At 40.0% G+C, this 12,028-nt stretch overlaps 1 protein-coding gene across 1 annotated transcript in view; it reads right to left on the bottom strand.

The window, feature by feature from the left end:
• LOC148759160 (ankyrin repeat domain-containing protein 26-like) overlaps positions 1-12,028 on the bottom strand; it is a 116,566-nt gene that overhangs the window by 86,286 nt on the left and 18,252 nt on the right. Inside the window, exons 4-7 of the mRNA XM_088793134.1 lie at positions 9,462-9,576; positions 9,126-9,299; positions 3,409-3,515; positions 1,960-2,097 (exon numbers count right to left, since the gene is read on the bottom strand). Coding sequence (XP_088649260.1) covers positions 1,960-2,097; positions 3,409-3,515; positions 9,126-9,299; positions 9,462-9,576 — 534 coding nt within the window. The remainder of the gene's footprint in view (positions 1-1,959; positions 2,098-3,408; positions 3,516-9,125; positions 9,300-9,461; positions 9,577-12,028) is intronic.

The raw sequence follows: 12,028 nt of genomic DNA, 5'->3' as shown, positions 1-12,028 counted from the left end.
CCGTTGTCACCCCTATCAACTTAAGTTAAAAAAACAACAACATGGTAAGTTGTACAAAATTTTTCTTAAGCATGTGATTAAAGAAGACAAAAAAGCAAGGTGAACCAGTCATGGTGAGGGCAGAATAGTTCAGTCAGTTAATTAGAATTAGCAGGGGCAAGTGGCGAGAACTGAGAAATCCTAGTTCCATAGTCCACAAGATCCATTGTCGGAGAAGTCACTGCTGTTAGGCTCAGAGTTTTCCTCTACAAACCAAGCAGCTCACTGCCTTATTTTACAGGTTGTCAGAGGATCAAATAGATAATACAACAAAATGGAAGGCAATGGAATAAGTTTTTTTGAGCTTTAGTTTTTGAAATTGTTTTGGAATTCCAAATAAATCTAATGTGTGCTTTTCATAGGTTCTATTTAACATTCAAATGCTGCAGTTTACAGAAAATGTTTTAAATGTTGGTTATTAGCTATTCTTTCTTTGTGGTTTGTAATTCAGTACATCTCAGCTATTATGTAATTTGTAATTAAAGGCATTTAGAAATATGTTACCTCAATAAGTCAGATAACATAGTTGCCCCCTATTATCGTAGCTAATCACACCAGTGGCAGAAAACGTATAGAAGTCAAGACCTGGCTTGGACTACTTCTGTCTCATGACTACCTCCTGAAACTCTGAACTATCAGATCTTTCTAACCTTCCTAGGCATCCCCAGTTGACTTGGAAGATATAACACATGCACATTCATGAGGCATGGAAGGGGTGCAGCTAGTCTAACACCAAGTAACCTCCTTTAGATCCAGAGCTTCCTGTTTACTGGCTTCCATGTCAGGCAAAACTTTAAATATTCTGATACTTGAGGGAGAGTCAAGTCACTTGACAGATTTTCATTATTTTGGAAAACAGATCACTGAGCCTCATCTTAACTAAGGAATCACAGGCAAGTTAGTGCCTGCTACTGTGGGAAAGGCGTTATGGGACCTTCCAGGACCTAAGGAAAGATACTCCATGGGATAGCAAGTGGCCTTGGCGTACAGATCTGGTAACAAAGGAGAAAGGAAAGTCTGATCTTTTCCTGCAGCATTACTGGCACCTCTCTGACAGCTCAGAATGTTCCAACTAACATGTGCTAGCAGAAGACAAAACAAGACACTCAAAAGGGTAAGTCATCATGAGGTCTGGGCTAAGATGTGGGCCCCGCATAGTTTTGTTTTTCAGTGTTGGGGAAGGGTGTGTGTGGCTAAAGCTAGAAGTCCAAGCTCCCGGGACAGGGTGCTGGTGCTCTGGAATAGGGGCTGAGAATGTAAACAAACACATGCGTGTCAAGTAAAAAATATCGTCACTTGGAAGTCCAAGTGTGGAAAACCACGAACACCGAGGACTCGGGATCAGCAAGGGCACCTGGGAGCACAGGTAGTCATGACGACAGGACCCGTTGCTACAGCAAGCCTGCAGCAACACAATCAATGGAAACCAATGAATCACCAGAATGACCTTCGTTCCCTCTCCATCTGACTTGTGAAAGAGGATGGTCCCCCTTGGACTTAGGGAACACTTTGGCTTCTTGAAAATTTCAAGGGGGAGAGCATAGCCGATAGCCTCCAGAAAATAGAGAATTTCCTGCTAAACTGTACATTTTACACCCCCAAATAACTAGTTGAAAAAGTCAGAGAAGAGACATTATTGGTACCTGACACACAGGGGTTATGCTTGGAATGAAATGGAGAATGTTGGGATCCCTAGAGATAAAGGTCTTCAAAGTTCTGGGATAAGGAATCTGTCCCTTTGCTACGTCTTCCACGTCTGACCGTTTGTTTGGTTTCTGGCTGAGGATGTCTACTAACTCACTGCCATGCCCCCACTGCCTGAACCCAGTTATGAAGTCTCACCTGTTACCTAAGAAGTAACAGTTAAAGTATTTGGAAGTTCAGTTTTGTGATAATTAGCATGTCAATGTAAACACTTACTCCTTCAAACCTTTAGATAAAGCATATTCTTCTGCAGTGAATCCAATGTCATCTTGAGCAAAGACATCTGCACCTGCCTGAAGCAGCAGCCGGACTATATTTGAGGATTTAGCCCATACAGCAAGCATGAGGGCTGTTCTGAAATAACAGACAGACAACTTCACCCTTAGGAACTGTAAGTTACCTAAACAGCAACATTGAGAGACTCTACCGAGTTCAATATATTGCTTATCTGTATAGAATTGACCATTTACATGCTTAAGTGTTCATCTTTGTAAATTATGTCCAAAGCTAAAATGAAGGCACATGAAAACAACAAAAACAAAAAGCCTCTTGCCCCACTTGGGTACTACCTAGAAGTTGCTAATTTAAAGTTCTTTAATAGACAAGTAACTCTGCTGAGGTCACTTATCTGAAGTAGGTGAAGATTTCAATGAAGAATTTCCCGTTTCTTCCTTAGTCTTATATACGTTACATCCAAAGTCAGCTAGAAGTCAGGTAAATTAAAGCTAGTTGGCAGGCTCAAAACAATAGTATTAATAATAATTCTAGCAATCATTGTCATCATTGAAGTTAATGGTGCGCATAAGCACGTGCTGGGCACCGAATTACACGCCAGGTCATGACACACGACCATCCTCGAAGGAGATATGATTTTCCTCGTTTCCACATCGGGAAACATGTTTGGTGATGACAGTAATGTTCCCATGGTCACACACGTGACACGTAGGAAAGCTGAGCATTGAACCCAGTCCTGAGTGAACTGAAAGCCCATCTCTTTTTTTATCACCCATCCATGACTTGTTTCATTAAAGAAGAAGTTTATTCAGTTAATGTTGTCTTTCTCCCTTCTACTCATACCAATTAAAAATGATAAAACAAAAACACATCAAAATAGACTAGAAATGAAAAAGGATAAAAACGGAGGAATATCTGGTAGTAGCAATTCACAGTCACTTAGGGAAATCCCTATGACATCAGCATTCCTTGAAGAAAACAATTTCAAGCAGAGTCATCCAAACAACAAAATCAACTCCTATTTACCTTTAACGTGCATCTTTTAAGGAAAACTGAATACACGGCAGAGGTTAAAAAAACTGTCAGAGAGACTAAATCCCATATTGTATCATAAACTAAGTTAGACTCCATACTATACAAAACTAGTAAAATTACAGTGAAAACCCTTTAGCTAATATAATACCATGTGACCCCAAACTGCAATGACAAATGACATCAGTCGATATCATAAAGGAATATGAATCCTGCAGGATACGGTTCTTCCTGTTCACCAGTCAGAATAATTGCTTTTCTACCTAACGGACGATGTGCTGATATTTTTCACTTTGTAATCATAGGTTAATCCTCTTCTTATTAATCTTTCTGACTTGAGTAACTGTTACCGCTCTAAAACAGTTCTAAGTTTAAAAACAACAGAACAAACCACTGTACCTTTTCCACTTATCAACTGCATGTATGTTTGCATGTCTCTCGAGTAAAAACTCCACCATTTCCTGGCTCTTCCGATGCACAGCAAATAAAAGTGGTGTAAAATCAAACTGTAAAACAGAAAACATTTTACAGCTTAAAAACTACATAGTTCTACATCGAATTTGAAAACTCATAAAAGATCCTCTAAACTTGAACATACACTAGAGAAAGTAAATACAAAGTAGCCCTCTGTGCTGTCATCTGCGGCTCTTCCCTTTAAAATATCCTCCTTCTTCCTCTCCAACGGATGAACTTCCACCTCATTCTCCAGAACTCCCCTCAAACACTGACAGCCCTGGTTCCAAAATCTTTGCTCCTATCACAGTCTCTACCGCACTGCACTGCAGTGATTTCATCGTTCCCGTCTGAACCCGGAGCTTTTGGAGGGCAGGGGCTATTCTTCATCCCTGTGTCTCCAAGCTCGAAATCATAGACGTAAATGCTTTAAGTCGTTTTATTGAATTGAAAACCTAAATAATTGTTTCTGGGGCAGTGTTTGTTACATTGTATTCCAAAGAATATGTACTTTACCAGAAATTAACTACTGTGGCCCAGTAGGAAGATTCCAGAAAGAGCACCTGTGTTTGAGAAGTATTATAAAACTGTGCTTTATATGGCTATTACTAAAGAAGTGTTTCAGGTTGCTTATTCCCGATTTGACAATACTTTTCTGTGGCAAACATTAACGTTTGAAATATCATGGAATTTCAGGGATATAGTTTGGAGAGCTTTCCAACAGAGGTGAAGGTTTTCTGCAGCTTATGCAAACATGCTTGCTTCACTTCTATCCATGTTCTCAGGATCCCAGATGTCAACTTCAGGCTCTCCTGCTCCAAAAGGGTCACTAAAGAAATGGACTCTAAATTAAAAAGAGTTAGGCTTCAAATGACCTTTGATTGTTTATCGCTAAATGGTCCATGGGTTTTCTCCCATTATAAGATGATGGGTTTTTATCTGGGCTGTTGGTAAGCTCAATGTGAAATTTCATTCTCAGTTACAATGATAATCTTGGGACCCCAATGCCAATCTAATTTTTGAAAAAAATCTGTTTTTATTCTGGGTCTATTTTAATTGCTACTTAAAATTATTTTACGGCTCAGGCAAAATATAACTCCGAAATAAAATATCATGGCTTATCAGTTAACGTTTTAATACTGATCTTTTAGCATCATGAAAGCGACTAAATCACTTGCAGTTTTAAGGAACCCTGTTGAGGAGGAAGATAGAATGCTGACTGGAATATGCATGACACCTACAACTATAGCCATCACTGACCTCATAAGACTTAAAGCCATTTCCATGGGTATGATCATTTATAGGACGTATAATGAAAAAGGAAGTTTTTTTTCTTTTTCTTTTTCTTTTTTTAAAAGAAAAACAACTTAGGAATTCTAGCTTGAAAAACTTACTCTCATTCTAAGGAGATTAACAGAGAACACATATAATAAATCAACATGGACTGTCTTGAAAATCTTGAAATGTTTATCAAAATACTCTGTTGAGAGGAATCGCACACTCCAGTGCTTCCGGAGGCAAAGAAGGGGACCCAAGTAAGTGAAGAACCCAGGTGGGGACAGCAGCACTCTGGGGAACACATGTCTCATAGAAGAGGCGCAGCCTCGCCACAGGACACCCACTGTAGTCAGGGCTCAAGGGGACCAGGCTGGATTCGTTAAGAGAAGCTTGACATCGTTGTTTCTCATCGGTCCCCAAACTCTCGATGTTGGCTCAACATAGGGGGGCAAACTAAACATATCGAGGAGCCACAACTAGTCTATGGCCCACTTGGGATTTTTTATCTGCCTTTTCCAAATGTTTGTGTATAATGTGAATATTTGTATGTAAAATCTTTCCGTTTTTTAGTATCATATGCTTCATTAAAAACCTGGGCCCCAACATGCAACAAAACTGTCATTTAGACTCATTACACCCACTTCAAGAATTTTTCCCATTCTTATTCAAACCATAATCTATCTGTATTCATTTTTCAGATTGTTAATCCAATGGATAATTACATTAGAGGACTGCTGACACTAAATTATTGACACTTCCCATCTGTATTGCTACTAACTTCATGGGATTTCATGTTTAAACCTACCATCGTGATTAAGCCACGGCTCTATGAATTTCCCAGACATACTGAGAGAGTTTATCACACACTTTCGATCACTGCAGCATCATTTACAGTGGCCAAGAAACGGAAACAACCACACTGTCCTTCAATAGATGGCTGGATAAAGAAGATGTGGTATGTATACACTATGGCATACTGCTGTGCCATAGAACAAATGAAATGCTGCCATTTGGGACAACACGCATGGATCATGACATTATTATGCTGTGCAACACAAATCGGACAGAGAAAGTCGAGGACCATACGACTTCACTCATATGAGGGATAGGAAACTGAAAGCAACAGATGAACAAGACAAAGAAACAAAAACTCATAGACACAGACAACAGTTGAGTGCTTACCAGAACGTAAGGGGGGACGGTGGATAGTAGAGGAGGGTAAGGGGGGTCAAATATACTGTGAAGGCAGGAGAACTGACTCTGGGTGGTGAGCACATAATGTGACATATAGATGACGCATTATAGAAATGTTCATTGCAGCTTTGTTTACGGTGGCCAAGACATGCAAACAACCAAAATGTCCTTCGATAGATGAATGGATGAAGAAGTTGTGGTATATATACACAATGGAATACTATTCGGCAGTAAGAAAAGATGATATAGGAACATCTGTGACAACATGGATGGATCTTGAGAGTGTAATGCTGAGCGAAATAAGTCAGACAGAAAAAGCAGAGAACCATGTGATTTCACTGATATGTGGTATATAAACCAAAAAGAACAAGACAAACAAATGAGAAACAGAATCTCATAGACACAGACAATGGTTTGGTGGTTGCCAGAGTATAAGGGGGGAGGGGGTTGGGGGGTGGGAGATGAGGGTAAGGGGGATCGAATATATGGTGATGGAAGGAGAACTGACTCTGGGTGATGAACACACAATGGGATTTATAGATGATGTAATACAGAATTGTACACCTGAAATCTATGTAATTTTACTAACAATTGTCACCCCAATAAATTTAATAAAAAAAAAAAAGAAAAGAAATGTACACTTGAAACCTATTTAAATACAATAACCACTGTCATCCCAATAAATTTAACTAAAAAACAAAGAAAAGAAAACTGGAGATTTACAGAACAACAGGCAAAAAAGTAGGCTCACAATTTCCTATTACTGCAGGAAACCCTGCTTGCAGTAAGCATTTGTTGATCTAACAAGCGGAGCACAAACAAACATGCAAAATTCTTAAAGGGCCCGATTCTGCGCATTAGGAGACCACCCATCAGCAAATTTCTGAAGATTCTCTGAGCGCCAGTGAATGACTGATGGCTGAAAGGAAAAAGGTGTTCTTCTTTAAGCCAGTAGATACCGCCAATGATATTTCCTTCCACTTCTCGAGCCCAGAGGTACAGACAGTTCAAAAGTCAGGCGAAGAGTGTTGGGAAGGAGAGAGCTGGAGGGTAATCACCTCCCAAACTCCACCTCTTCTAGAGATATTTAAGTATCTGAGATCTGCGAATTGATATATTGCACTAGTAGTTCTTCACCAAGAGTTGTATCCGAATCTCAGGGAAATATTTCTAAATAACACATGTCCAGGCCTTATTAGCTTTACTCAGTCAAAACCTTCAGGGAAGAGCCTAGCTTGTGAATGATTGTAAATGTTTTTAAAGTTCCTAGGGTGACTTTGATTTGCCAGCACAATTCTAGCCGAGAACTAGTCCAGTAGACGATCACTTCAGTGTCTTCTCTCGCCTATGTCACCAATTTCCTCTGACATTGAGGATTAGGCCAAATAAAAGTGGAAGAGACATGTCACTTATGAAAAGCACACTTAATTTCCTGGGTAGGAGAGGAAACGGGATTAATAACTCAAAATGCAACTTGATTTCGTTAAAGCTAAACTCCTTTCTTCTCATGGGACAGTCTAGATTTCACAGCAGAGTTTAGACTCTTACCTAGGTGGCTCTTTCTGCCAGAACAGGATGATATGTCACTTAATTATCTGTCCTTCCCTCGTTTCCCACTTAATTGCCACCTGTTCACTGTAATTTGGAGGATTCGGAGCCTTCCTAGAAGTGGTCTCGGGGGAGTTTAAAACTCACTGACTCTCTCTCCCAAGCTAAGGATTATTATCCCCCAAAACTGCAGAGGACCTTGACTAAGCATATAAACTGAAGGAAAACAAAAATAAAAAAACACTTTTTATTAATTAAATTTATTGGGGTGACATTGGTTAGTAGTTGGTTGCAAGTGTCATTTCTATAATACATCATCTGTATATTGCATTGTGTGTTCACCACCAGAGTCAGTTCCCCTTCCATCACCATATATTTGACCCTTTTTCCTCATCTATCACCCCTCCCCTCTCTACCCTCTGGAAAATATCGAACTGTTGTCTGTGTCCATGAGTTTTTGAAAAATCTCTTCTTGTTATTTCCTCTCAATAGTTCAATTTCCAAATTCCCCTGCGTATTTCTCACAGTTATTTCCTTTCCCTTTCCTTTTTCCCTCTCAGGCTTTGGCCAATGGGAGCTAAATAGCTTTATATAAATCACTTGTTTATAAATAGCAACTTGTCAACAGCAGGAAGATTTCAATGATATTGTAAAATGCTTTTGTTCGTTTGAGTTTTAAGGAGAAGCCGATTTCAAAGGCAAATTGTGCTTTCCTGCATTGTTTTGCATTAATTGGAAAACAACTCGGACGTGAAAAAACACTTAAAAAAGGAAGTGTTGCCTCTAACAAGTTGTGTTTTCACAAGTAATTTGTCACAAGTGCATAAAGGAGAGCTGTGCCCTCTACTGCTACTTTAGAGGTATGATCATGTGAAGTAAAATTTTAGAAAATTGAGTTCCAACTGTTTGCATTCAGGGGACGCTTGAGCTTCCAAAGATGTAAAATTGACCCTTCCTGTGTCAACCAAGGGCATTCCTGCTGGGGTTGCATTGGCGAGCGGTGATGTACGTCCAGGAACAAAAAGGGGTGAATGCAACCCCATCACCTGCTCCCTCTGTACGACAACCCGCCCAGCGTCTCCACGAGGCTGAGCAGGAGCCCCACTCCGAGGTGGAGACCCCAAGGGGGGCCATGGCTGGCAGAGTGGCTAGGAGCACAGGTGGATGCCCCGGCTGGATGTCCAAACGTGACTGGCCCTCCTGCCCCAATCTTCAGAACCCCCGAGGCCTGGGCTGCTCAGGGCCTGTGTCCTGCTGCTTCCCCTCCCCACCTGCATATCGCCAGCTCCCCGGCCGGGACCCAAGTTCCACCCTTCCTCCCACCCACCCCCAGGAGCACCCATCTCCTAGGCCCTGCCCTGTAGCAGCCACCCCCACATACTTCCAGCCCACCAGGTCTTCAGTCCTCGGTGGGCTCTGAGCCTTGCACCCACTCCCACGCAGTAACAGGACTGTTACAGGCCAGAGCTGGGCCCTTTCTGTGGCCAACCCATTTCCCCTTCCTGACTTGGCTTTGACTTGTTTCTGTGGCGACAGGGCCTGATGTACAGCATGCAGTATATATCGACTAGAAATAAAATGCTTGTGGCTGAAACACATGTATTATAAATAGTGTATAAATACATACATCTGTGGATCTATACCTCATTGGTTGCTTCCATATCTGCCTGGTGTTGCAGGAGCTGTTCAGCTATCGCGGTGTTGTGCCCCATGGCCGCATAGTGGAGAGCCGTGTTGCTAAGGAAGTCCTTCATATGTGGGTCCGCTCCGTGTTTTAGTAGGATTGTTGCACACTCCTCTTCCTGGCTCTCCACGGCCTGTCAGGATTACGTCATTAAATAAACGGTAAATTATGGGAATTCAAAGTAAGCATTCCACAAGTTTCCACAATTAGGTATAGTTAATTGAGAGAAATTCATTTTTATTCTAAACAATTAAACCAAATCCATCTCCTGTTGACAGAGCTGGCTACCACATACCTTCATGAGAGCTGTCTTGTTTCTGTTGTCACCGACATTCATCTGGCATTTCTTCTCTGCTAGAAGAGTCACCACTTCCAGACGGCCAAAGGCGCAGGCCAAATGGAGAGCAGTCCTATGAGGGTGAGAGGACATTTAGGACATTACAGGGCACCGTCTCAAACATGCAGTTCTGCATGCAATTGTAAACATGACACACTACTCCAATGCCTTCAGAACCAACACAGAGTTTTCTTCTGCACAAAGGACAACATTCACGAGCTCTTGTTACTCGCCACACTAATGAAAGAGCAGCCTAAGCGACTACAGAGAGCATGCCCTGGGGAATCAGCTCAACTCGGGTTTGATCCTAACTTAACTCTACCACTTAATAGCTGTCCCTTAGCCTTTGTGTGCCTCCATTTCCTCATCAACAAATGGGGATAAAAATAGTACTTAACATCACAGGGCACTGTTGTTGGCTTAAATGGGAATCTATGCAAAGTGTTTACTTAGGTTCCTAGCACAAAACACACACTCAATAACTGTTTGGTAATATTATCCGAATTATTACCATCACTACTACTTTACAAGACAACATTTCAATTAAGTAAAATGATATCATTCTACCTACTTTGCAGCTGTGTTTTAAGGATTAAGAAAGAACACTGCATTGCAGTGGTTCTAAGATGCTTCTTTTCTCATATTTTAACACCTCTGACACTGGAAGGCAATGCATAATTCAGAATGCCTTGAAAGTATAGTTGGCAGCATTTAAATAATTTCTTACTGGTACTTACAAGAACGGGCATCCTACCACCCGTGGTGCCTGACGTGAAGTGAAATAATGGAAACACACCAGACCTTCCACAGTTCTCCTCGTAAGTTGGCATCTAAATAAATGTTCGTTCTTAAGAGCATCACGGGGAAAGAGGACTAAAATCACAAAGTAATTCTTGTTTTGATTTTCAAGAAACTTGACGCCAAAGGAGACTCAGGAGTCAAGTGACTAGGGATGGCTCATTTCATTGACTGTGGAGATTCAAAGATTATATGAAAATCGGATGATTTCCAATGATCAATATTCATATTTAATACTATTGCACACTAGCTGAACAGCAAATTTGGTCACTGTTCACAACGTCCTAACTGTAGAAATCCTTTTGTTTGAAATGGGGGAGGAAAAGCTTCAATTGAGATTAGGTACAAATACTTCCATTTACAATTTTTCATTTCACTCCTACTGGGCAACATAAAGTTTTTAAGGATGAAAAGGGCCTGAGAGATAGATTCTGAGAGTCCTGGGTAGACTGTGTCTGCTCCGTAACAGTTATTCAGTGTATATTTGATGAATAAATGGATTGAAAGAATGGATAACTATAGCTGGAGATTTCAACATTTGTAAACAACATTTTTATAGTAAAGCAGTACTTCTGCAATAGTAATAATCACTTATATGTGCTTTTTTGATCTCCACAAAGACAGAACCAAAATGATTAATCAAAAATCATTTAATATTATAGGTAATGAAGCACTATGTAATAAAAAAAAAAACTAAGTGTGTACAGAAATACAGATACATGAACTTCTACAGGCACAGATAAAAAGACTGCCTTTACTTCTGAAGAGGCTAAAAGTTGCCAAAAATACCAATCTTTAAAAAATATATATTAAAAAATAGAAGTGAGAAATTGTTTTAATCTGAACAAGATTCATATACCTGGGAATAATGAAATATTACCTGGGATTACTTTATTAATAATAAACCATTACTAGAATTTCTGTATATGTTCAGTGTAGAGATCAGATTTTTTTAAAAAGAAAATGTCACAGTACAAATACTCAGATATCAAGTTTGCACATATTTTTGGCTAAAATAATATCGTAGTCTGTGTGTGTCTATAATCAAAGGAATGCTTTTCTCCTTTTCCGATCTACCAGAGTACATCTTTGCATGTGAGCATGTATGTATCATCCATACCACCTTCAACGGTCTCAGGTAATTCCATCCTACGGATGCACTGCAATTTATTTACGAAATCCCTTGATGTGAGTTCTTCACAATACATTGATATTGTAAGCAGTGCTGAGAAAAACAAATTGTATGTGATTTATCTAATTATTTCATAAAGATATTTTAGTACTTGGAATTGATGCGTAAAGGGAACACACATTTTTAAATGTGGTACTTATCACCAACTGCCCGTTTGAAAAGTCAGAAGCAACTTAAACTTGAAGCAGCAGTACAAGTACCATGGCTCCTCATCTTCTCAACCTTTGAGGATGGAAAAGAAGTTGTCATCTCTCTTTCAATTTGAATTCCTTTTTTCACCTGGGACACTAAGTATTGGTCACTTATAGATACACAGAAAGAACTTGGTCCCATTCAAAATTCGAGTGCGTTTTTTCTGTTGATTTCAGACACTTCTCTATAAAACGAAGATACACTTTTCCCTGATATACTTATGCCGTACATAATTTGCAAGTACATTTTCTTTTATTTTGTTAATATTATTTTCTGATATACAGAGACTACTGATTTCTTATATTGCTCAACCAACCTTCTGAACTCTTGCTTTTGAAGTCTT

Source organism: Rhinolophus sinicus, chromosome 1, assembly GCF_057876585.1.
Source record: "Rhinolophus sinicus isolate RSI-liver-muscle chromosome 1, RSI-T2T, whole genome shotgun sequence".
In the NCBI taxonomy this organism is placed as follows: domain Eukaryota; kingdom Metazoa; phylum Chordata; class Mammalia; order Chiroptera; family Rhinolophidae; genus Rhinolophus; species Rhinolophus sinicus.
This window is presented reverse-complemented; position numbering and strand designations above follow the sequence as displayed.